Below are 26184 nucleotides of genomic sequence, written 5' to 3'. Positions count from 1 at the left end.
TCTTATCTGCCAGATACTTGGGGCAATTGCGCTTCAGTGACCCATACCCTTGCAATAGAAGCACTCTGTTTCAGGCTTAGGTCCAGCCTTGGGTTTCTTCGGCGGATTGGCAACAGGCTTGCCGCTCTTCTTCGAATTGCCCTTCTTGCCTTTGCCGTTTCTCTTGAAACTAGTGGTCTTGCTCACCATCAACACTTGATGCTCTTTACGGAGTTCAGACTCTGCGACTTTCAGCATCGCAAACAACTCGCCGGGAGACTTGTTCATCCCTTGCATGTTGTAGTTCAACACAAAGCCTTTATAGCTTGGCGGCAGTGATTGAAGGATTCTGTCAGTGATAGCCTCTTGCGGGAGTTCAGTGATAGCTGTGTCAGTCTCTAGGCCTTCGCGCGTTCCTTGGGTCAGGGAGGGGGTGACTTGGCACATTTGAAGTGGCGACTGGGATTGTGGCTGGGCCACAAAGAACCAGAGTTTTTGTGAGTTGGCATTTGAGACGGGATTACTAGGCGATCACGTGATTGGCTGGTAAAATTGTGTTGTACCGCAGCCGCCTTGATCATGGCTTGACAATTTTCAAAGGATTTGACTGCCAAATTTCCCAGGATTGAGCTTGATGTTGCTGGACAGGGTTGCAACCACGATGAGGTTACAGGCTTCAAGAACTAAATATTGCTTAGACTAACGACAATAAGAGTAATATAGGTAGTAATATAGATGACATTTAAACAGAAAAATGATGTGACGGCTAACTTATGAGGAAAAAGACAAACAGAGTAACATAGTTAGTTATCATCATATAGTGTTTTTCAAAATAGAATGTGTCTACAAGAAAATAAATGAGGTCATATATGATATTATCTTTATGTTCCTTTGCATTATAGGTAGTTACTTCTCACTATGACTAGTCTTGCACCGAGACTGCTTACCCTTTTCTAGAACAACAAGACTTCCTACAGTCTCGTCACAAGCTTTCCCATGCGCGCTATACTGTCGAGTGGGGCCATTTTTGTTTGTTGTTTGCTCGCTCGTGGTAGCTGCCTGGGTTAGCTTCCCTCGTTCGCTTCTATTTTTTTTCCTTTTGGTTTTCTCTCTTTCTTCATCAATTTAATATTTTTCTTTCATTTTTCACAAGTTTTCTTTGTTTCTTTCATGATTTTCACTGGGTTTTTTTCTATGTTTTCCTTTGCTTCTTTCTTGGTTTTCACATGGTTTTTTTTGCTATTCTTTCTTCGTTTTTTTTTTGTTTCTTTCTTGGTTGTCATCATATTATTTTTTTGTTTCTTTCCCTATTTTTATTATTTTGTATTTATTGTTTTCTTTGTTTCTTTATCTTTAATGTGCGGGAGGGAAAAGGGGATGGGCCCAAGACCCCTGTGTGTTTAGGATTTAGAAAGGCAGGCTGGCCACTCTGTTGAGCCTAGGTAGGGATACAGCATGTTAATCTTCTGAGGCCGAGCATGACCGAGGAAAGTGTGTCCGGCCGGAGTTGATTGAGCGTGTTGGAAAATGTGGTGCACCCTTCCAGATGTGATTAAACTATTTGAATAGCCGTGTCCACGATAACAGGACGACTTGAAGTTGTATTCCGATCTAATACAACTAGAACTGTGACTTAACTTGAATGATTGACTCCGAGATTAGTTTCTTGGAGGGAGTCGAGGAAGGATCTCTGGACATGACTTAATAAATTTTCTGCAACAATATGACTATATATGTGTTATCGATATGTACTCTTCTAATGCTACAAGACACTGAAGATGCTAGTCTTTGATATGACTAGACCTTCTCTCTATTCTAGCATTTCTGCAGTCAGTCCAAATATATAGCACCGTTCCTTTGATATTGATGGATATTTAGCATAGTTTTGTTGCCAGTCTTGCGAGTACATTGGATGAGTACGCATCGTTGCTTTGCTCCCCCTTCTTCCTCTTGATACAATTGTCGCTACCAGATGACGGAGCCCAGGAGATGGTTGATCACGTGGATGACTACTACCCCGAAGGAGCGTACTACTATGTGGAGGCCACTGACGACTAGGAGTAGTTAGGACTTAGGAGGATCCTAGGCAGGAGGCCTCGCCTCTTCGATCCATGTTATGTTTGTGCTAGCCTTCTTAAGGAAAAACTTGATGACTTATGTCTGTACTCATATATTATTTGCTTTCGCTGACTCGTGTGTATCCGAGCTTATGTATTCGAGTCCTCGAGGCCCTGGCTTGTAATATAAAACTTGTATAGTTTTAATTTGTCTCTAGAATTGTGCTGTGATATCTTCTCGTGAGTTTCATCTTGATCATATGTATTTACGTGTATGATTAGCGTACGATTAAGATGGGGACGTCACACATCACATTGAAGCCCTCACCGCGCCGCCGACCATCCACGTGAAGGATCGACGACGAATCTGGCTGGGATGCCAGATCAACGGCCGTTGCCCCCGCCCATTGCAGAGCCAGGGAACCCGCCGAAGTACCCGCCGGCCATGGGGTCGTTGAGTGCATCTGCACGGCCAGAAAGCCGCCCTAGTCGCCGTGCGAAGCACCTTGCCCAAAGTGCCATAGTCGCCTCAACCCTCAAGGTATGCCACCACAACCTCCTGCCCGACCCTAGCGCCTCTGGCAACGGGCACCGCCACCACCGCAACTAATGACGACGACATGCTGGGATCTGATCCCCTTGGCGTCGCCTTGGGGTGATGGCGTGAGGGAGTCGAGAGGGAAGGGGGCCTTCAGTTGTACCTCACCAACTCTCCTTGTCCAGCTCTCACCATGAGAATGAGCTAGCAATTAAAACACATTAAAAAAGGTGGAGTGACTACTAAAAAAAACAGCTTGTGCACATCAGCCCATGTAAAATACACTCAGCGTGACATAACCATGGTAATTAAAGGAGTCTATACGCTCCTTGGTCAAAACTGTCGATCCAAATACGATCTTGAATGGCTAGCCGTGTGAAGAATTTGACTTTAGATGAGGCCAAATAGATTGACCAAACAAGCATGGCCAAATTGTGGCATTTGCATGTTGTGCAAGAGGGAGCGAGAAACGAGTAGTCATCTATTCTACAAGTGTCGTTTTATCATTAGGCTATGGAATTTGGTCACTGAGAAGTTTGGGCTACATGGCAAGAGCCTCCCTCATCATACTCGTCTTTTGGGTAATTTGGAACGAACGAAACTTGTGGGTCTTCCGCGATAAGAGTGCTCCGCCGACAATTTTATTGAACATCATCCTAGAGAAGCAAAGCTTTGGAGCATTGCGGGGGCAAAAAAAACTAGGATCACTCATTGAACGCGAGTAATCACCATGTGATATTGAGGATTGGTTGTAACAAACTTTAAACTCTCTTCTTAATTAATGAGCGTTCGAAAAAAATGTCGATCAGCGTTACCCTGAATGACACGCTGGATTTAACAAAAATTAAAAATATGGATATTTTATAAAAATAACAATATTTAAAAATGAGGTAATTTTTTGAAATCTGGATACTTTTTGGTATTTTGAGCATTTTCTGAAAATTAAATTATTTTTTAGAAATTATAAACATTTTTTGAAACACATTGTCGCTCGCTTTGCTCATGCATGCTGTCTAGTGAACGGTTGTTGGAGTGTTTCCTCCTCGTGCATGCTAAGAGAGTATTTGAGTTAAACTCATGTATGCTAAGAAGACCCTGTGCAGGGCACCAAACACTCAAAAATGGGTCGAGAAGTGAATTGTTAAGCTCATGCATCCTCGATGCACCCCACCAAATACATCCTATGTGCCTGGAAACACATGTCAGAAAGAGGGTGAAGCCATCCTAAAAAAAAAAAAGATGAAGCCGTGAAGGCGCTCAAAGCCTGAACCACTGTGCTTCGTAAGTGTTCCTTTTTGCTACAGCAAGAAGTCCGAGAAACAAAGACAATGGCAACAAGGGGAAGAGGTATATCCACAGAGCCACGGACGACCTAGTCTAGATACAATTATTGGGAGCTCCGTCTCGCTCATCCTCACAGAAATTCGAGAATCAGCCTTACGAAGGCGAAGGAGCCGAGCGCAGGAACATATAATCATCCTCGATCCGGCGGGAGCCTCCTTCACACCATGATGGACATGGTGTGCAGGGCGGACATGCGCCCGTACATCTCGGGGGACATGCGCGGGGGCATCGGCCTCGGGCGCGTGAAGCATTCCTCCAGCTCCTGCAGCTTGGCCACCAGCAGGACCAGCCGCCGGAGCGGCACGAAGATGAGCGTCATTGGGATGATGCACGCCCCGAGCTCCAGTATCAGCATGGCCGCTCAGTTAGCTCGACGCCTTCGATCTCTTCTCGCCCGTCGATCCCGGCTTCTTTCTCCACGTACGGAGCAATGGAATGAACTGGGTCGACCTACTCCACGGGCGAGGTAGCTGGTAGTAGCTTCCGTCGTTGCTTGGGCTAAGTGCTGTTGCTCTGCCTTGTGGGGTTGCAGCTCGATGATAGTTGCTTGCATATATAGCCTTCTTTTCTGGAAAAAGAAAGAAAACGCTCACTTATCTGGACCCTGTTGCTCATTGGCGTGCGTACGGTGCCGCTTAGTTTACATCCCCTGGCTACAATGATTGCTGTCAGTGCGCGCTATCAACTTATTGTTACGACTTTCGAGTCCATGTTACGCGACGGGGGCAACTGGAGAAATGTTTTATTTCTCACGACCCAGAAGAAGAACGTGGGGGGTGGGGCTCTCCTTATGCCACCTATAGTTTAGAGGATTAAACTGGGCGTTTATTTCGCATAGAAGACTGTTTTTTTTTTTTTTTTTTTTTGCGGTCAGTAGACTGCTGTTTCTTCGTAGTACAACAAAGAAATATGGGGTTGGACAAGTGATCAACTTGGGAATAATAATTTTCCAAGTGCACTTGATGCCTTGATGGTACTGGTACCGGGTGGGTTTTGTCGTCCTGCCATGACGTGTAAACGATGACTATGATCACCCTCACCAGGCTTTAAAAAACTTCATTTTGATCGGTTGCCATGTGATATTTTTCAGGCATTGTGTGTACCTGCCCGGTTTGATCCATGTGTACCATAACTTGGATGGGGACCGCTCTCCGGATAAGCATTATTCCTGTTGTTCGCTCAAAAAAAAATGACGAAAGATGGCCCTTCAGAAGTTCGGGGGGCACGGTAACAAGCCAGGTACGGCAAAATTCATTGTTTTGACCTTTTTGTTAAAGTAAAGCCCGATCTAATCCTGTTTTGAATTTTTTTTCGGATCTAATCCTTTTGCTACCGTCAGAGCCTTTAGTGGTAGAGTATGACAACTTACTGCCAGACCCCTTGGCGGTAGGGTTAGACATGCTACTGTCAGCTCCTACGACGGTAGGCACTCGTACAGTGTCCGCAACTTAGAGTTTTTTTACTGTAGGTGTGCAACCCTACCGTCAGGGACCTCGACGGTAGGTTGTTATACCCTACCGCCAAGTGGTATGACGGTAGCAAAAGGGTCAGATCCGAAAAAAGTTTTAAAACAGGGTCAGATCCGATTAAACTCTACAAAAAGGTCAAAACAGTGAATTTTGCCTTCAGGTACCATTACGCAAACAATGGATGGGAGCCGATTTTCCAACAAATGCATTTAGTTTAACAGCAACCATTCACTCCTATTTATGACTTTATATCCAAATCCAAGTTTCTTTCCTGTACTGGTTGGTTGTAAACATTCATTTCGGGCAAACATGATCGCGACCCAAGGTCTTCAAGCGCCACGCATTCTTCTCCTGCAAACAAGATCTTCAGGTGAAAAACAAGGTGCAGTTTGGCGCGCATCATCTTCGAAGCCAAAAGCATATTCAGAGAATAAATAACAATCTTTAAAATGCTGATAACCTTGCATTATGGCGATAAATATGCAAGACACAATGATTGATAAAATAAACAAGAAGACAACATATTTATATTCATAGAAATAAACAAGAAGACAACATATTTATATTCACAGAAGAATAAGAAATGGGTGTCAACTCAATGCTGCCAACAAACTTAGGTTGATCAAGGAGAAAACGTGCGAAATAAACCAAATGCAAAAAAACAACAACGGAGGAGGAGGTTCTCTGGGAATCTCCAAAGCTGACAAAGCGTTTTTGAGATATTATATGCCCTTACCAACTCTGAAGATGACCTATTCCACACAAAAACTCTGAAGATGACTTAAAGAAGTACACCTGGCTAGTACATTAAACTCGTAGTTGCAAGACAAAATTTGACAATGTGCAATCCCAACCTTCTCTCGAGAAGACTACAATGCATTCAATGAATCTGCTACCATTATATAACATGGCAGTTTCAATAGAAAATTGCAGTCCAATAGATGACCCGGGAACAAGCCCAACATAATATTGTTGCATTACCATGGGAGTGAATGGAGAGAACTTGACACAGAGGAATACGCCCTATTGGCGAATCAGCCTTTTGTCTGCCTGTGTTAAGGTGTTACTGTGATGACCTCCACATCCTGCATGCTGGAATTCCTGACAGAATACTGAAAGGTCCATCCATGGCACGCGCCGGCATGCACTCCTTTCTTGTTAATCGCAAATAAAGCACCAACAAAATCTGGGTACTTACGAGCAATTCTAGATATAGCATCCACGGCAGCATCACGAGGCTCCATTCCAAGCCGCATGCTCTCTACTACTTGATAACTGCAATAACATCACAGAAATGTTGGAAAAAAGATAACATCACAGTTCATGGGACCATTGCTTAACTTGGGCTACTAATAAAAAACTAACATAAGCTACAATTCATATTACAAGACTCAGCCTTCAAATCAAATTAGAATATGCACGTGGTTGAATACCATCATATCCTAGGATGTAACATCCAAGTAAGACCACGAGGAGTAATAGGTGCATGACTAAAACGAGTTCGGAGGAAATAACAGCTTGCTAGTGAAAAATGAAGTTATGAGGTTATAATTGATAAGGCAGGGGTCAAAACAAGAAATTTCATGGTTTTGTGGAAAGAACAACAATAAATTTTCTAACAAACTCATTTCTCAAATACCATGGAAGGAAGCGCATCATGATATCACCATCACCAGTAGCTCCACAAGCCCCAACTTCATCATCACCATATGCAGAAGATCCTGGTATTGGTCCATCACCTACCCTGGAAGCAAATGATTAGTCAGTCCTACCTATCAAGAGGTAAATATCAGTTCCACTTCCACAACAGCGAAATAGGAAAAACTGTGGCATGCCTCCAATGTCACTATGTCATCAAATATACAGAGTTTCAGAAGTTCACATACATATCAAAACGAAAAATATGTCTGTAATAATTCAGTTAGGATAAATATTGTAAACCTATGTACTGAGACATATTAGTCCCACAATTAATGAGATTATGTAACCTCTAAATATGCACCATCTATTTTGTTAGCTTTTATCCAGCCATAAAGAAAGTGACAACATCATCAACACTCATCATTAATTAGTGACTTTGCAAATATACCATTGCATTGCATCAATGCTACAAGAGGACTCGACATTGGTGAGTTCTATGGCTGTTATTATCCATCAGACAGAACTTCGAATATAGAAGATACAAGGCCAACTAAATGCTGCAGTCGTTTCCCTATAAAAATACTGCAGTCATTCATAGTACATTATTGCAGATGCATTCAATAGACAGAGCATTGATTTAGCGAAAAATAGGTGGCAAACAAAATTGTAATGTCAATATGTCAAATTCCCTAACAGAGGCAAGATACTTACCTTCCTGGAATTTTGAACGTAGCACCATTAGTTGATGTGCCAACTGCTATATGACCCATCTTAAGAAAAGCACACTGTTTAGTTTCATATTAATAGGAAGAGTGACTTTCCTTTAAACAAGCTAGGTACCTTGTCAACGACGGCCATAGAGATTGTGTCATGGTTGTGACGATTAACGGACTTGAAACGGGAGTTTGTCGGTTCTAGTAAATTATCATTTTTGAGCCATTCCTGGCAGGTGAGTCCTTCATTCTCCCATACAGCACTTTTAACAGGGTCCTTAGGTATATTTATAGGATGGTATGGACCACAGTTGCCAGCAGGGTTAACATTTTTCCAAAAGTTAGGTTGGCAATTGTTCTGTCTCCACTTTGACCATTTCGCAACTGACTCTGGTGAACTCAGGTTAGTTGGTCCTGTAAGACCCATTGAAATTGCAAAGGATGTCGCCTTCTCTCCAACAAGAAGAGTATGCCCAGTGTGCTCCATGACCAACTTTGCTGCCATAATTGCATCCTTCACATATCTCATGGCAGCCACAGCACCGATTTCCATTGTTTTCTGCCAGTTTTCTTAAGCAAAAAGAATGCTCTATTACATCCACCATAAATGCCACAACATAAACAACAGCATATACTGTAGCTTGAGTAGGTAAAACAGTTTTTACCCCGTTCATGATAAGAGCATCTAAGGTAGTTTCACCGTCCTCATCTGGACTTCCACCTGGACCAACTGCGTAAGGTAATAAACCAGTTAAAACCAGTACTATGATCTATTCAGGATACACAACAAAAATAGGCACGTTGTGAAACTAAAGAAGTTGCAAACACACAATCATCGGGTTCTGCTATATCTTTAGTGCAAAGAGAATATTAATGGATTCAAACACAAGGTAATAGGAACAACATGCGAATGGGGTTTGTCGGCAGAGAAAAGTTTCTGGTACACAGGGGAAGACTGACTGCAAATACTGTTGAGAACTGAAAACGAGTGCATGCGGGCCAAGATACTCCTCCTGATCTGGCGTTGTTGGTACCTCAGGGAGGATTGTATTCGCAGAGTGGGTAAGGAGTCTGTCAGCAGATCAGCCCAGTTTCTGGTGCAGTATTGGGATGAATTTAGCAGTACTGAAAGGGTAACTGACCATGATATGGGCAAAAGGGCAGAGTCCAATGCTGAATCAGAATTGTGCTCGCCCATACCACAGGATATGCACTGGAAGGCACCAAGCTTCGGATCTGTTAAAATTAACTCGGATGCCACCTTCAAGGCTGACACTGGCGAGAGCTGCGCAGGAGCCGTCGCTCGTGACACCCGAGGCAGGGTCCTGATCTCCGTATGCAGAAAACTAGGTGCATGTTGCAGTGTCGAGGAGGCAGAAGCCCGAGCTGCCCTTGTGGGTCTACAGGAATTGGCCGGAGTTTATAGGGGGGAGGTGATTATGGAACTGGACTGTCAAAACATTGTTCAGGAGATTGCTGCACCAACCCCCACGAGGTCCCCTTGTTATGGAGTAATTATGGACATTAAAAAAGCCATGTCTACGCTCTCTGCCTGTAACACCAGAGGCGTCAAACGAAGCAGCAACGTTCTGGCTCATGAGTTGGCTGCTTTGACCAGAATCAGTGGAGATCAGAGGATAATTGCTGACGCTCCAGACTGCATCCGTCCTCTATTGATAGCTGAGTGTACTCGTCATTCCTGAAGTAGTTTCTTCTACTTTAGATCTCAAAAAAGGCGAGTACTTTGAGAACACAGTATCATTTGATTGCTACTCCCTCCGTTCTTTTTTATAAGTCGTTTCAGACAGCTGAAATTGAGCTGTTTTGCACGCTGTCTGAAATGTCTACAACGCCTTATAAAAGTGAACAGAGGGAGTAATATTTATCTGGAGCATAACAGCAAATGCACTTACCGTTGTCTTCAGTTTTTCACGATGTCAGGTACAGATTTAAAAAAAAAAGAGTGAATTTGTAACGTTTGTAAATAGGTTGAGTTGACAAGCTGGCGTGACCAACGTTTTTGATCTTTTATTATTGAGACTTATGTCTTGATATCCATCATAATTTTCTCAGAGTAAAATTAAGCTCCAAGAAGTACTGCTCTCCAGAGCATTACATCAACAAAGAGTACACTTGATTTTAAAAATAGTGTAAATAGCACTTCTGATAATAGATGTTATGAAAATAATTAAAGGACTAAGGTTCTTACAGAATTGTTATTAAGCAGGCTTGCAAAATGCAGTAGTAAGACTTAAGGTTCTCACCATAAATAGGTATTAAAACACCGAATAAAATCATATTTGACCTATTCAGTTTTTCCTATGATGCCATATCATGTTGCGGTCTGGTACCTGCAAGTGTGTTCATCAGACATTTTCTTGTATGTAAACCCATTTATAGACTTGCTTACAGAATAATTGGTCGGAATCCCTGCTTTCTATGTAAGCAAGCCTCTGGGAGTACCAACCAAAAAAATATCATATATCAATCAACCTCCGGGGAACAAAATGATTTTGTAACTTCGGTATAAAAATGTCAGTTTCAGCAAGTATTTCCCCTCTAATTTGACCACTGTCCCAGCATAGTTCATTTATCGTTGCCATTCACCCCAGTGCTCCCACTTCAGCTCAGCGAGTGCTTAGGTGAAATGATGTCCATGCCGGCATGCCCCCATCGCAGGCACACATGGACGAATTGTACAGAGAAGGGCGGCAGCAAACGACTACTGACCTGTGCCATCGCAGCGGAGCTCCTCGCAGGCGGAGCAGCCGGCGACGACGGCGTCCACAGCCGACCCCCCTGCGCCACCGGCTTTCACCACGTCCCACGCCGCCCTGACCGCCTCCCGGAACGGCCAGGTGCTCACCACCACCGGAAACACGCCGCCCCCTTCCTCCGCGCCTCCGCCATCCACGGCCTAGATTAAAATCCCCCAATCGCAGCGATTCCATCAACGATGACACGAACAAAATCCGCCTGAACAGAAATCGGATCGGATCGGATCAACAACTCACCAAGCACCAGTTGAACCGCAGCAGCACGATGCCCAGTAGAAGCCCCGGGTTGCTCCGACCCATGGAAGCTGGGTGGTTGAGGTGGATTGGGGACGGGGAATGGTGGTACTGGTGATCACTGAGAGGTGGGAGAGAAGAACCTATCGCGTTTATGTTGGGGGTGAACTGGCAACGGGTCCCACATGTCAGTGGACAGACATGACACGGCCTACCAACGACCCCACGTGTCGGTGAGCATTGTGTGTTTTGCATAGTTTGGAGCTCGCAGAGAGCTGTGTTGTCCCCCAAATACCCTAGCGGCGGCGGCGGCGGCGGCGATGGATGAGCTGGGTGGAGGCGGCGGGAAGAGGAGCAAGGCGTGGCCTTGGTGGCTTGGAGCGAGCGCAGCGCAGATCACCGGCGCGCTGGTTTGGTTCCGGCGAGGCAAGGGCGGCAGCGACATGACGATGCCGTTCAGGGCGTTCGCCGTCGCTTCTCTCTTCGTCGGCGCCGGCGCCACGGCCGTCACCGCCGGAGTGTCCGCGGCGGGCGTCGGATCGGTAAGTCGCCGGAGCCAAAACCCCTCGCGTCCGCGTGACGGATTCTCGATCTGGATGCGGCAAAAAAAATCACACCGCGCGTCTGCGTTCTCTGCATCTGCAGGTGGAGGAGATGAAGGGCTTGGGCGCGAGGATCCGGAAGTGGAGCAGAGTTCCTCCTCGCCGCCGGGTGGAGGGAGGCGAGTAGCAGCAGTTCCATTGATTTGATCCAGGAAACTGCTGGTGCGGCTAAGAGCTTTCCATGCGATCTTGATTGCTTCGCGTAATCACATCTGGGAGATGCAATGCAATAATCACATCTGTACTGCTCTGTAACTTTGTAATGGAAACTTTTGTTACTCGGAATTTTGATCCTATCTTCTGGATGCCATTGTACTCGTCTGCCACATGGAACTTGTCAAACTGCTTGACTGAAAATTTATTTTTGGTCAGTCAGTCTTTTCGTATGTCGTTCAATTCTGATCGAACAAACACAAAATAACCATATATACATACAACAAAAATTGATTGACCAAAATTTTAAGAGATTCAGTTGGTTTCCCTCACACAGCCCAACTCGTATATTTACTCACAAAACGATCAGAAACCCCAAAACACCAATTGGTCTGAAACAACCTACAACTCGATAACAACGTCAAAATTGCGTTGTCACTTGAAGAATAAATGAAAAAAAAAATCAAGAAAGAACTCTATGAATGGTGTTACCTGGGAAAAAAAATGAACAAAACAAGAAACAAGAGAACTTTATAAAGAAAAATGAATAATGGAAGTGGGTTAACCCTAAATTAAACAAATAAAAATATTAAAGGAAAACGATATTATGCAACGGTGTGTAACATACAGAACATATACTTTCTCTCAGAGCGGCGTTTTGGCTCTCGGGTGCATCTGCACCCACGCCGACGGAAAAAAGTTAAAACAAACACTAAAAAAGACAAAAAAATCCAATTTTTTGTGTGGTAGGTAATTGTATGCGTGAGGAGCGCTTCAAAAATCAACTTATTTGGACATCTGAGAAGCTCTCGACAAAAAAGACAAATCGGGGGTCTGTAAAATGGTTTACTATTCACGATCTTTTCTGACCTGATTTGTCTTTTTTGCCGAGAGCTGCTCAGATGTCCAAATAACTTGAAATTTGGAGCGAATCTCACGCATCAAAATGTCTACCACACAAAAAACAATTGATTTTTTTTGAATTTTTGTTTGATTTTGTTTCATCTGCGGGAGCAGCTGAGCCCGAGCTCAGAGTAGGATTTTCGTACTTTCTCTAGCCTTCTTATTATATACATATAAAATAAAAACCAAAGAATGAAGTTTTCTAACGAAGAATGAATTACTGACATTGGTATTACCCTTCAAGAAGACAATTAAATATTCCCTAAAAACAAATAATGAAAAATTAGCAACGAAATTACATTTTTTAAAGTATGCAAGAATAAGCATAAAATAGTTAAATTTTCACACACAAAAAACATACCAGGAAATAAATTAGTTCCATTGGTGTTGCCCTTTAAGAAGAAAGAAAGAACTACAACAATAATATTTTTTTGCATACAATTTACACATAAATTGTGTTTTATGAATATGCAAGAATAATCATATAATAGTGAAATCTTTCCAAAAATATCTTGTAAGAAAGAATGGATTAGTGGCATTTATATTACCTTAAGAAGAAAGAAAATATTTAAAAAGTAAATCAATAATGACAAATTTACACTTAATTTTGCTTTTTATAACATGCAAGAATAAGCATATAATAGTGGATTTTTCACACACACAAAATTCTAAGAATAAATGAATTAGTGGCGGCGGTACTGTTACCATTAAACAGAAGGAAACTGAAACTAAATAAAAATAATTAAGTTTTCTAAGGAAGAATGAACTAGCTGCAATGGTATTGCCATAATAGAAATAACAAAATGAAAAAAAATCATAAATTGACGCATAATTTGCACTTTTTATTATATGCAACGATGATATATAAAGATGGAATTTTGGAAAAAAGAAGTTTGTTAAGAAGGAATAATTACTTTCATTGGTATTACCCTTATGGGAGAGAGAAAGAATGGCATAAAAAAATAGTGATATTTTTTGAGGAATATGAACGAGTGGCATTGCTATACGGTTAATTTAGAACAATAAAAATAATAAGAGAAAAATAATGGACTTTCTAAGGATGAATCAGTTAGGGGAATTGGTATTACCCTTTAAGAAAAAAGGAAATGAATCTTTACCTCTTTACCTAATAATAAAGAGGCTATTGCTTCCGTCAGAAAACCGCCGTTGTCTTTTTAAAAAAAGCCCCTGTCTTTTAGGTAATTAAACCGGAACGACGTGAACCCGTCCGACACGATGCTCCCGCCGCAGTCGTCCCCGTCCCCGCACTCCAGGCTGCTGCCGGTCAGGTCCGCCTTCTCATCCAGGTCGCCCCGCTTGGCGCGCAGCGTCTTCCTCGCCATCTCGCGCCGGACGCCGCCAGGGGTCCCCTCCTCGGCCACGCGGTGGAGGGCCTTGTCCGCGCCGGCCGCGCGTGCCCGGCCGAGGAACCGGAGGCTGCCGCGGCTCAGCGCGTAGATCGCCGCCACGCACCACTCCTCCAGCTCGGCGACGTCGTGGGAGGAGAGGAGGATGCCAGAAACGGCCACGACGGCGCCTGCGTCCATCAGAGAGGCGCGACCCTCCGAGCAGCCGCCCACGTTGCAGATCACCATGAGGGCCAGCCTGCGGATGGGCGTGGGCTCGGCGGCACTGGATGGGACGCTGAGGAGCGCCTTGGATGCCCCCGGGAAGCGGGCGACCTTGGACTGGTTGACGGCGGCCAGCGAGAGGTGGTAGATGGCCATCCCGGCGTCGCGGCGCGCGCGGGGGTGGTGGACGGGGGAGGTCACGAGGTCCAGCAGGGGAGGCACCGCGCCCAGCACGCTGATGGCGGCGCGGTTCTCCTCGTTGAGCGCCAGGCCGAAGAGCGGGCCGGCCGCGTGCTCGCGCGCCTCCGGCGCCGAGCCACCCGAGCGGAGCACCTCGACGAGCGCCGGCATGGCGCTCGCGCGGACGGTGCGTACCTTGTTCGCCCGCTCAAGCGAGAGGTTGACTAGCGCTGTCGTCGCGTCGACCCGCACGGAGGCGTGCCGCAAGATTAGCAGCACGCGCCGGAGGGCAGCCAGCAGCCGCGGCGTGCAGAGCGCAAGCCGACGCTCAGCGCTCTCCCGGGTGGCGTCCCGGAGGACGGCCAACGCCGCCGCCACCTCTCCATCTTCGTCCGCATCCATCACCGTCGTGACCACCTCATCCTCCAACGGATCCCTGTCTTTTAGGTAATTAAACCCGCAGTACCTCTTTATGTGTGAAAACGTTTCATTTTTGCAGAGAGCCCCCTATGACATTGGATAAGAGAAACGCATCTGGGCTGACAGAAAACGCACGAGAGGGCTATCGCTTATTCCCTCATAATCCCACATCGATACTTCACAGATAATTTCATCACTTTATATACATGCGCCTTGGTGATTTTACAAGAGGCAACATAAATCAACAGAGGAACAAATTCGAGAAGAAGAAATTGGGATGACGCGAACAGAGGTGGAGCCGCGAGACAGCGGGGCTCTGGGTGAAGGAAAGGGGTTGGCGCCGGCGATGCATATGTGGAGGTGAGGGCGTCGGGGTTAGAGGATTCAGGCAACCGGCGGGGTAAGTCTTGCCGAAGACTGGCCCCATAGGCCGACCTCGCAGCAGCACACCATGGGAGGTGGTCGCGAGGTGCAGAGGTGGGAGGCGGTGGAGGAGCAGAGGGGGAGGGGAGTGCGGGCGCCATTGGAAGGGGGAGTCAGTGGAGATTGGGATCCTGTGGGGCTCTCTCCCCTAGCGGCGCGAGGTGGAGGATAGGAGGGGGGGGGGGGCTGGGGATCGGGCTAGGTTAGGGGATTTAGGAGTGGGTAAGGCTGGGCCTTAGCACGCCTAATGGGCTGTGCACTACTACTCTCTCTCTTTCCTTTAATTTATTTCTCTAAATTCTTTAATTAAAAATGTGTGGTATCATTTTTTCCCGTTGCAACGCACGGTCCTTTTGCTAGTAACATTTAAAACTTGCACACAACTTTGCTCTAAAGTCACTCACTTTGTAAATATGCAGAGAATACACATATAATAGTGCAACTTTTACTCTATTATGACATACACATGTATTGTATTGTACTTGTATGTATACTTATACATACTAACAGAAATTAGATGCGCTGATATTACCCTTAAAGAAGAAAGAAATTAAACAAATAATGTCAACGTTTGCACACAATTTACACACAAATTATTATTTTTGATAATATGCAAGAACAACCATATTAGTGAAATTTTATCACATACGAAGTTTTCAAGAAGAAATGAATTAGTGGCATTAGTGTTATACTAAAAAAATGTAGTTTTCTAAAAGTAAAATAAATTAGTGACGTTGGTATTACCTTTTAAAATAAAATATGTGAAAAATAAATTTAGAAAACTAGTCCACAAGTTTGCATTAAAATTGCAACAGTTTGTTGCATGCAAAGAATAATCATGTAATAGTTAAATTTTCCCACATATTGTATAGTAGTTGTGTATATACATTTACACTCACCCGTCATCCCAAAAATACTAATAAAAGAAAAGTAAAAAACTAATAAAAAAGTAAAAACGCATTAAAAACAAAAACAAACATGCAATGAGTATTGAGTTTGAAGCTCAATAAGAAAATCGACTAAACCCAAATAGGGAAGTCAAAAATTCATCCCAAGAAGTCATGAATCAACACAAAACGGTGAGAAAATCGACTGGCTCAAATTTGAAATTTAGGCAACTTACATATATAAAAAATTATTTTAAAAAATAAAATAATTTTTGGCACAACAGGTAGGACGGTTCGAGCTCATTTCTTTGCTGCTTTGCTAGGCGCTAAGGGAGGCTACTCACTTTGCTCGGGAGGCCATTGGTTCTCCCCCCTTTGGTTAGTGCTCCAATGATAGACTCCGTAGTGTTGATGGTGAGATAATTGCAATATATTTTTGTATGATCCTAGCCCCATCTCGATAGGAAGCCCAATGATGACGTGGAGTGATCCATGGAAGTGTTATTATGTTTCTTCTTCAAAGTGACGAATTGGGTGTCGAAAGGTTGTGTGTTGGTTGTCATCTCGGGTGATGGCATAGAGCAAGAGCCAGGAACAAGGTTAAAGGTGGAAGTTTGGATGTCCTCCCTCAACAAACATCAATGCATGCAGTGCATCCAGGATATGAGGAGCATGGTACGACCCCCGATCGATGTGCCACATTGACTATGGCTCTGCTAGCGACGGACCTCTTCTTCGGCTTGCAAAGCATGTGTAACGATGGTGTCCGTGTCCGACAATGACGAACGGCAAGGAAGGGGTTACGGAAAACTTCATGTGCTTTGCTAAATTTATTTTTTCTATGGTTATTTTCTGCAAATGTTTTGCACACGTGTCCTCCCTCGATGTCTCTCGTGATTTCAGCTAGCACATACTGTTATTTGACATTTTTCTAATCGCACGCATAAATTTCTTCAAAAAGGGAAAGAAATTCTGGTTGAAATAAAAGAACCGGAAGGCGGCTACCTTCTCTTCCGCTACGATGCTTGCAAGAAAAAGATCTTGCGCACGAAGGCACGCGGGGTGGCGAGTTTAGACACAGAGAGCATCCAGGGCCGCGGAAATCGGCGTTCGTGGGGCGGGCGGCGCGAGGCGGTTAGCCGCGAGGTCGTGCGCCCGCTCCCTTCTCGAATATAGCCCGGCCGTCCGATCCCCACCCGACGCTCCCGTTCGCGCCACGCACCCCCGTCCATACCCGCAGTAGAAGTTACAGAAAGGGCCGCGCCTCTTCCGGGACACTACTCGCACGCGCTGCGTCCGCCGTCTCCCGTCCTCTCACGATCGGCTGATCAGGCAGGCAATGGCGCGAGCACCCGGCGGCGCCGCCCGCCGGAGGGGCGGCAGGAGGGACGTCGGCGGCGAGGCGGTGCGGAAGGGGCCGTGGATGGCGGAGGAGGACGCCGTGCTGCTGGAGCACGTCCGCACGCACGGCCCGCGCGACTGGAGCTCCATTCGATCCAAAGGCGCCCTGCAGCGCACCGGCAAGTCCTGCCGCCTCCGCTGGGTCAACAAGCTCCGGCCCAACCTCAAGACGTACGTAGTTATGCAGCAACCGCCATTCCTCTCCATTTCTTCTTCGCACTGTTCTTCTTCTTCCCACTGCTCAGTCGTCGCTGGGTTTCGGGTAAACTTGTGTGTGTGTGTGTGCACACGTTCTAAGAAGTCAGGCTGCATCTGCACTAGTATAATCCAAGTTACTCTAGTTCTCATCGCTGATTCACAGTGACCCGCTGTCCGGCGCTAATTGTTTTACTGGTAAGAACAGAGACACTAAGTACCAGCAATTGTTTTGCACTTTATAACAACGAACTGTCAACAAGAAAATGGCTAGATGTGACAACGACGGCGACTTGCATTGCATTCTGTTATCCTCTGCAATTTGTGCTATCTATCTTGGCTGAGAATTCACAACTGCAACTGCAATGCAACCTAACGTTTTTTTTTTTTTTTTTTTTTTGCTGAAGTGGCTGCAAGTTCTCTGCGGACGAGGAGCGGGTGGTGATCGAGCTGCAGGCGCAGTTCGGGAACAAGTGGGCGAGGATCGCCACCTACCTGCCGGGCAGGACGGACAACGATGTCAAGAACTTCTGGAGCACCCGCCAGAAGCGGCTCGCCAGGCTGCTGCGCGCACCTCTCCGCAGCCGGACCAGCAACACCAAGATCAAGAGCAGCAACACCAAAGCGCCCGCTACCTCTCTCGAGCCTGCCTCTGCCATGGTGAGTACGTACTTGCAAAGTTGCGATTGGTCCCTTCTTTTTGTTCCAGTATCTGTCCGAATTCTTCAGATAAAATGGCCATTGTATATAATACAGTAAATGTGTTCACAGATTCACTGAACTTGTTCGGCTTGCACTCTTTTCTCTGTCTGAAACTCTGAATTTTGAACATTAGGGTTCTTGCCAGGATCATGGTCCGTCAATGGGCAATCCTTCCGGTGGCCAATGCTATGCGGATGCACCGCTCATGGAGTACCAGGACGCCGCGCGAACCTCGCATGATCAGATGTACTCTGGATTCCTCAGTTTCGAGCCATTGCCGCTGCAGGCAGCAGCACCGGCCACTGAAGGCGAAGCGAGCTCGTCGAACGCAGCTTATTATCAGTTAGCCCCAGAATCGTCGTTCTATCATCATCCCTACCATCTGCTGGAATTCCCGGGCTTGCCGGAGAGATGCAGCGTCGATAAGGGGTTCGTCGGAGCGGGCGCCATGGATGATCTCGCGTACCAGGAGCTGCTTCCACCTCTGCATCCCGCGCCGATGATGATGCCGTTCTTCGGTATGGAGTATGCGCGCGATGCAATCAAGGTCGAGACTCGGGACAACTTCTTCGACGACCTGTCCCCGGACGTGTTTGACTCTTTTGATCAGGTGCCGCCACCGTTCTCGCCGTCGGCGACCAACTCTGAGCTCTGAGACCACCTGTTCTGGCACAGCTGACTAGTAGTATTACCTATTGATGAGTGTTGTAGTTTAGCCTAAGTTGCAACTGACTTGCGTTCTTCCAATGCTTCGAGTTGAAACTTTGAATTTGTTTTCGAAGTGTTGCCAAGTAGATGCAGTTTGTGTTTGTATGGTGTGTAAGTGTTTCTGAAATTTAGTACACTATGCTATGTGAATATATTTATTTGGTATAAATGAACACTCTTTTTCTTTGGGAAGGATCGTCATGGCTGGTGTTCGAGATTGAAAGTGAAATCTCTCCAATTGATCGATGGTTACAGGCGCTATTTATATGACCTGAAGAGACAGGACGATTTAAGAGGAGGCGTCGGTTCCAGGGACAGAGGGGGGGTGCATCGGTTGCGGGACAAACTGCCTAAGGTTTGGGCAAGGGGAGATCTCCCCTAATTACATTAAGTAATTATTAATCTTAACACTCCTTTTAATCTATGCTTGATCATGTAGAATAATCTTACGATTGTCCGGATAGTGCTATCATCTCAAAGGATTCTCCTTCAAAAGTTATTCATGAATTTTTTTATAAGAATCTGAAACATAAGTTCAGAAAGAGATAGTGTAATGTGATGTCTTAAACAAGGATATCTCAAGAAGAATTTCCCCCGACACCTACAAGTCCCTAAGTCGTCGCATACCAATTTTATGAAAATATTTCTGGAATATAGAATTTGGTAGAGACTTGATAAATAAATCAACAAGGTTGTGGCATGATTGTACTTGCAAGATGTGTATTTACCCGCTTTTTTAAAGATTATGGGGGAAAATCACTTAGGAAAAATATGCTTAGTGATATTATTCTTGATATATCTTGTTTGCATGTGTGCAACACAGACCGCATCTTAATAGATAATGGTGGGTGATTCTATCAAACCAATTCCACATGACTTTGTATGTGGTTTATCATTCTACAAAGCTATACACATTCATATGATGCTTCAAATAATGAAATTAATTCAGAATGATTGGTAGATATTGCCATCAGAGTCTGTTTTGAAGACTTTCATGATATAGCAGTACCACCATATAGGAACACAAAATCGGTATGTGATCTGGCATTATGGGGATCAGACAAATAGCCGGCATTTGCATATCCAATCATATCAAAGTCGTGATTTCTCCGGAACTCGAAAAATAGGGCAAGATCCTTTGTGCCTTGGAGATATGAAAAAATATTCTTCACTCCAAACCAACGACGTTTGATAGGAGTTACATTATGTCTAGCCAGTAGATTCACTACAAATGCAATTTCAGGTCTTGTGCAATTTGAAAGATACATAAGCTCTCCAATAACACTGAGGTATGGAACTTTTGGTCCCAACACCTTTTCTCCATCATCCCTTGGCCTGAATGGATCTTTCTCTACGTCTAGAGATCAAACCACCATGGGAGTTTTAGATGGTTAGGATTTGTCCATATTGAATTTCTCCAATATTGTTTGCATATAGACAGCTTGGTATACCATGATCCCCGAGGGAAGGTGCTCAAGTTGAATACCTAAGAAAAACTTCGTTTTAACCAAATCCTTTGTAGCGACCCGACTCTAGACGAGTCAAGCCTCTGGTGTTTCCGTACCATCCCAAGATCATGCTGGTACACACTCAGTACATCAATGTATATATCAAGAGTTCAATCACACAGCTTTATTAATCGAAATCTCATATCGAGTACTTTATTACAATAATGGATTACAATAAAGTGGCTGAAGGCCATCTCATGAGATATCTAACGAAGACTAGCGGAAGCATCAGGTAGGCGAGTCCATCCGACTCCAGGGCATGTCGTTGAGCGTAGATCGTAGCCTCACTCCTGGTCGGAAAAGTACTCTACGACATGATACGTTGCAGCCGTGTAGGTCAGCATATGGAATATGTCGGCAAGTCATCAAGAGAGGGGTAAAATAATAAACAACTATCTCTACATGCATATTTGGCAGGTGGGGCTATAAGTTTTGCATAAAGCCAATTTTCTCCTACAACAAGAGGGGCTGGAAACAAAATATTACTACATTGTTTGTTGTTAACGAAATGGTTCCGCCAACCAATTCTCGTACACGAGTTGTTGTTAACACCCACATCATTATTGAGTTGTGTCGAGAGTTTAGGGGAATTTCAATGCCTTCGGCTCAAGTTGTCCATGACCGTGGACACGGCTAATCGATTAGGTTGGGCACTCTGCAGAGTTTTGCACACGTTCCCCACAAGATTTGATCGCCTCCGTGTATGTCCTCGCACTTCAGGGTGTTTAAAGACCGGATGATCAAAACATGGTCTTTCAACGGGTCCCTCTGAATCCCTGTCGGTGCCCATCCAATCCTACCGTTCTTCTACATCTGCTAGCACCGCCTGTCCAGAGTCGCCGCGTTGTCCAACCAAGCTAGAGCCCATAATGACTTGTGGCTGTGCAGGTAAGCCTTGGGTCTTGAAGCCTCCGTCCGTCTCTTCGAGCCTGGGTGAAGCTTTCCGCAAGATGTCATGGCCGTCTCCAGCATCCCGGGTCATCCACTGGTTTCTCCAGGGAGCCGATCAACCGTCCTTCACCCAGAGTTGCATTGCATCACGATGTCTTGAAAATCTTGTCTTAACCGGTCTTGGTTATTTAATCAACCTCGCATCACTCGTGTTATGCACTCAACCAAAATCCCGTCTACTCAAGCATAGCAATATGTAATTTGTCGTCCCGGGGCCAAGTATCGGGGTTGTTGTGTGCCCACCACATGATACTACAACCTATACTAAAATTTCCAAGTACCTAAGCAGCATGCAATTGGGCAAAGAAAGGTGAAACTACCATGCATAAAAAAACATAGGAGATAGTATGATCAAAATGACTTGCCTTGATGATAGTTGTCTTGATCGAGCGCTTCTAAGTAACAAGCTTCGCACTCCGGGTGATCTACCGATACAAACAAATACACACCATAAGCACTACAATCAATCAACAAGTAAAAATAACATTACAAGTAATAAATAGCTATGGCCTAAGTGAAAGAATTCACTACACGTCACTAAGGCAGAAACTTGTTTCTGTTAAAACCCCAAGTAAACATATTTTAAAAAAATTTAAACTTACACCACAGTAAGATATAATCACTAGGAAGCAGTAGCAAAAATAATCAAATCAAAATCATTTTTTAAACTCCTGGAATAAGCAAAACAAGGTTTAAACTAAATCTGATCTAATTCAAATTTGAAAATTTCAAACATAGACAAATTATATGTTTTTATGAACTACAGAAATTTTTTGATCTACTGGAACAAGTTTCAACTCCATTGGAATTCGGGATCAAAAGCTATGATCAAAACAAATTTGAAACTTTCTCTGTTTTGGAATTAAACAGAAAAAGAGAAAATAGATTCTAACAGACAGTGGTACACGTGGCAGTTTCTGATTGGCTGATGGGTGTTTGCTGCGAGGGAAAACTAACACACGGCCGCAATCTAAAGAAAACTACCTGGCTCAGTTTAAGTGACAGAAAAACCGGTTCGGTTTTTTTTGTAAGACCCAAAGGGGTATGCACATCTAATCTAACCCATTGATCTAAAATCCTACGGTGGAAAAAAACAACAAGAAGAAAACTAGAGGACGGAGAGGCTCACCGTGGCTGAGAGGAGCTGGGCAGCTCCGGTGGCTATTCCGGCGAGGGGGGGCTGGCCGCCGGCAGGGTGAGGCGGCGGAGGAGGGGGCGGTCGGCTCCGGGGCGTCGGGGAGGCAGCAGGGGAGGCGTCCGGGGCGACGGGGAGGTAGCAGGAGCTTCTGCTGGTCGAGCAGGGCGGAGCTCCGACGACGTCGAGGGGGCGGCCTGGGGCTCGGGCAGGGCGGCGTGGGGGTGGAACGGGGCGAGGGCGGCGTGGGGGTTCGGTTTTTATAGGGGGAGGGGGTGGCCGAGGAGGAAGGGAATCGGGGTAACCATGGAAGTTGCAGGCTCGCTGGGAAGGAATATCACGGGGAACAGAAAGATGGAAGGAAGAAGAAGAGGGAAGGAAAGAGAGAGAAGAAAAAAAAGAAAGTAAAGAAAAGAAAAGGGGAAAAGAAAAAAAAAGAAGGAAGGGGTGGCGCTTGCGGTTTGCCAGGGATGGCGCTGCGGTGGTGTAGGGATTTTTGTTCCCAGCGATGGGGATCTTGCCCCAGAAATATCTCCCGTGTTCTTTTTTTATAAACAGAAACTAAAACGAAAAAAGGAAACAAATAAAATAATTAATATAGGATATTATATACCAAAATGATCAGAAAAATATCCTTTACTCGATTAACATTTTTCCAAGGCAAAAATAAAAACTTAAAAAAAATGTTTTTTTCAGAAAAATCCCTTATGCTATATTTTCTTTTTGCAATTATTTTCACGATAAAACTTTGGCTTTCATGGCTCAAAATATTTCAAAAATGCCTCACACTTTGGAGGATCATTTTCCTCCGCTCTCTCTTGCGTGCAAGAGATTATTTCCCGGCACTTCTCGTGTGAAGAAAAAAAATAGAAGTGCAAAAGCAAAAGTCGAAAGAATTCAAATACAAACTTTATTTAAATCAATATGCATAGATGCTTAGCTACAATGTAAAACATTCCCAATTAGGAAAATTGGGATGTTACATCCTTCATCTCAAATTCCATCTTTAGATGACTGCATGCTTCATCGGTGTGTGGTGTGTTGCCAATGATGTTGAGATCATCATGTTGGTGAAGGTTGCATGGGAAACAAAAAAATTCCTACGCTCACCAAGATCAATCTAGGAGATGTGCATCTACGAGAGGAGAGATTGTATCTACATACCCTTGTAGAATGCTTAACGGAAGCGATAAAGAACGCGGTTGATGTAGTGGTACGTCTCCGCGATCCGTTCACGATCCGTCCCACGAACTCCCGATCAAGCGCTGAACAAACGGCACCTCCGCGTTCAACACACATACAACTTGATGATGTGTTCACATCCTCGATCCAGTGAGCGATGGTGAAGTAGCAGCCCGAGACCTCTAATAGCACGACGGCGTGATGAGGTGATGGTGGTGATAGCTCAGCAGGGCATCGTAGCATGATGTTTACAGGAGAAGAACTACGAGGGCGAGGAGGAGTAGCGCTGTGGCAAGTTGTTGTGTCGCTGCCCTCTCCCTACCGCTCTATATATAAGGGGAAAGGAGGATGGGAGGGCACCCTAGGGTTACCCCTAGGGGCCGACGCACAAGGGGTGAGGCAGCGGCGGCTAGGGTTGGGGTGTCCCCTCCCACTTGGGGTGCCTTGCCACCCAAGTTGGGTTGGTCGGCGCCCTAGGGTCAGGCCCCCTCCCTTTGGCTGAAGTGGGCTGAGGTGTGGGGCAGCACCTAGCCCTGTGGTGGGTTGTGGTGCCCCCTCTCCTTGGCCCTTGAGGCCCCCAACAATTGTTGGGGCCTCCCTAAACTCCTTCCGGTATTCCGTCACTTTCTCGGTGTGCCCCGAAACACTTTCGGAGTCCAATGACCTTCATCCTATATATTGATCTTCATCTACGGACCATTCCAAAGTTCCTCGTCACATTTGGATCTCATCTGGTACTCCGAACAACCTTTGGTCACCAAAATAATGACTCGGCTATGCTTATATCGTCACCGAACCTTAAGTGTGTAGACCCTGTGGGTTCGAGAACTATGCAGACATGACCGAGACACTCTCCGTGTTGGGGAACGTTGCATGGGAAACAAAAAATTTCCTACGCACACGCAATACCTATCCATGGTGATGATCATCTACGAGAGGGGAGAGTAAATCTACATACCCTTGTAGATCGCTAAGCGGAAGCGTATATAACGCGGTTGATGTAGTGGAACATCTTCGCGATCTAAATCGCAACCCGTCCCGCGATCTCATCACGATCCGTCCCGCAATCCCATCACGATCCATCCCGATCTAGTGCCAACGGACGACACCTCCGTGTTCAGCACACCTACAGCTCGATGACGATCCCCGCCTTCTTGATCCAGCAGGAGGGGCGGAGAGGTAGATGAGTTCTCCAGCACGGTGGCGTGGTGGTGGTGGTGGTGAACTAATTCAGCAGGGCTTCGCCTAAACACCGCCGAACTAGACTAGAGGAGAAACAGATATAGAGAGAAGTAGAGGGAGCACGTGGCAATTAGGGTTAGCCCTCACCTCTAAAACCTCTAGTATTTATAGGAGGAGGAGGGGAGAGGATGCAGCCTTGGCCTCCACTCCAAGGAGGTTGGGCCGAGCCACAAGGGAGGAATCCACCTCCCAAAAGGGAGGTGGAATCCTATTATGACTCCTTCCAAATTTGGCCCTTTTTGCCTTTTTCCTTTATCTTTTTTCGCATGGGCCCTTGAGAGAAACTTAGGCCAGCCCACCAGGGGCTGGTCCACCTCCTCTCATAGCCCATGAGCCTCTTGGGTCGTCACACCCCTCCCGGTGGTCCCCCGGTACCCTTCCGGCACTCTCGGTACACTACCGATGAGCCCGAAATCTTTCCAGTGACCAAAATAGGACTTTCTATATATCAATCTTTACCTCTGGACCATTCCGGAGCTCCTCGTGACATCCAGGATCTCATTCGGGAATCCGAACAACCTTCGGTTACCAACACCTATAACTCAACTATACCGAAACGTCACTGAACCTTAAGTGTCCAGACCCTGCGGGTTCGAGAACTATGCAAACATGAACTGAGACATTCTCCAGTCAATAACCAATAGCGGGACCTGGATGTCCATATTGGCTCCTACATATTCAACGAAGACCTCTATCGGTTGAACCTCTATGCCAAGGATTCAGTTAATCCTGTATGTTGTTCCCATTGTCCTTCGGTATGTTACTTACCCGAGATTCGGTCGTCGGTATCTCCATACCTAGTTCATTCTCGTTACCGGCAAGTCTCTTTACTTGTTCCGTAATACAAGATCCCGTGACTAAATCTTTAATCACATTGCTCGCAAGGCTTGTTTGTGATGTTGCACTACCGAGTGGGCCTCGGGATACCTCTCCGTCATACGGAGTGACAAATCCGAGTCTTGATCCATGCCAACCCAACAAACACATTTGGAGATACCTGTAAAGCACCTTTACAGTCACCCAGTAACATTGCGACGTTTGATACACACTAGGTATTCCTCCGGTGTCCGGAAGTTGCATGATCTCATGGTCATAGGAACAGATACATTGACATGCAGAAAACAGTAGCAATAAACTGACACGGTCATATGCTATGTTCATAGTTTGGGTCTTGTCCATCACATCATTCCCCTAATGATGTGATCCCGTTAAAAAGTGACAACACTTGTCTATAGCTAGGAAACCTTGACCATCTTTGATCAACAAGCT

At 45.4% G+C, this 26184-nt stretch overlaps 3 protein-coding genes across 3 annotated transcripts; 1 reads left to right on the top strand and 2 right to left on the bottom strand.

Annotated features, from left to right (window-relative positions):
* Positions 1-6168: 6168 nt before the first annotated feature.
* LOC123427573 (probable isoaspartyl peptidase/L-asparaginase 3) lies at positions 6169-11008 on the bottom strand. The gene is made up of 7 exons (XM_045111655.1): positions 10756-11008; positions 10472-10658; positions 8407-8471; positions 7869-8300; positions 7740-7798; positions 7027-7131; positions 6169-6662 (listed from the first exon to the last, which is right to left on the bottom strand). Exons 1-7 carry the CDS (start codon positions 11005-11007, stop codon positions 6443-6445), a joined length of 1320 nt encoding a protein of 439 aa, XP_044967590.1. The 5' UTR covers position 11008; the 3' UTR covers positions 6169-6442.
* LOC123427574 lies at positions 10986-11639 on the top strand. Its single transcript, XM_045111656.1, has 2 exons — positions 10986-11294; positions 11398-11639. Exons 1-2 carry the CDS (start codon positions 11073-11075, stop codon positions 11479-11481), a joined length of 306 nt encoding a protein of 101 aa, XP_044967591.1. The 5' UTR covers positions 10986-11072; the 3' UTR covers positions 11482-11639.
* A 1946-nt stretch (positions 11640-13585) lies between these two features.
* LOC123428698 (U-box domain-containing protein 38-like) lies at positions 13586-15105 on the bottom strand. Its single transcript, XM_045112879.1, has 2 exons — positions 14788-15105; positions 13586-14668 (listed from the first exon to the last, which is right to left on the bottom strand). The coding sequence occupies exons 1-2, from the start codon at positions 15103-15105 to the stop codon at positions 13586-13588; spliced, it is 1401 nt and encodes a 466-aa protein (XP_044968814.1).
* Between the last annotated feature and the right edge of the window lie 11079 nt (positions 15106-26184).

Source organism: Hordeum vulgare, chromosome 2H (assembly GCF_904849725.1).
Source record: "Hordeum vulgare subsp. vulgare chromosome 2H, MorexV3_pseudomolecules_assembly, whole genome shotgun sequence".
In the NCBI taxonomy this organism is placed as follows: Eukaryota; Viridiplantae; Streptophyta; class Magnoliopsida; order Poales; family Poaceae; genus Hordeum; species Hordeum vulgare.
Note: the sequence above shows the minus strand (reverse complement) of the source record. Positions and strands in the feature narration are given on the sequence as shown.

What these genes read in the sequence shown, in the direction of transcription:
- LOC123427574 (XM_045111656.1), top strand. Translation starts at nt 11,073, where the DNA reads ATGGATGAGCTGGGTGGAGGCGGCGGGAAGAGGAGCAAGGCGTGGCCT. An exon ending in CCGCGGCGGGCGTCGGATCG is followed by an intron (nt 11,295 to 11,397) that starts GTAAGTCGCCGG and finishes CTGCATCTGCAG; the next exon opens with GTGGAGGAGATGAAGGGCTT.
- LOC123427573 (XM_045111655.1), bottom strand. Translation starts at nt 11,007, where the DNA reads ATGCAAAACACACAATGCTCACCGACACGTGGGGTCGTTGGTAGGCCG. An exon ending in TGCGGTTCAACTGGTGCTTG is followed by an intron (nt 10,659 to 10,755) that starts GTGAGTTGTTGA and finishes ATTTTAATCTAG; the next exon opens with GCCGTGGATGGCGGAGGCGC. An exon ending in ATGATGCGCTTCCTTCCATG is followed by an intron (nt 6,663 to 7,026) that starts GTATTTGAGAAA and finishes ATGTTATTGCAG; the next exon opens with TTATCAAGTAGTAGAGAGCA.
- LOC123428698 (XM_045112879.1), bottom strand. Translation starts at nt 15,105, where the DNA reads ATGGCGCCCGCACTCCCCTCCCCCTCTGCTCCTCCACCGCCTCCCACC. An exon ending in GTAAAATCACCAAGGCGCAT is followed by an intron (nt 14,669 to 14,787) that starts GTATATAAAGTG and finishes CCAATGTCATAG; the next exon opens with GGGGCTCTCTGCAAAAATGA.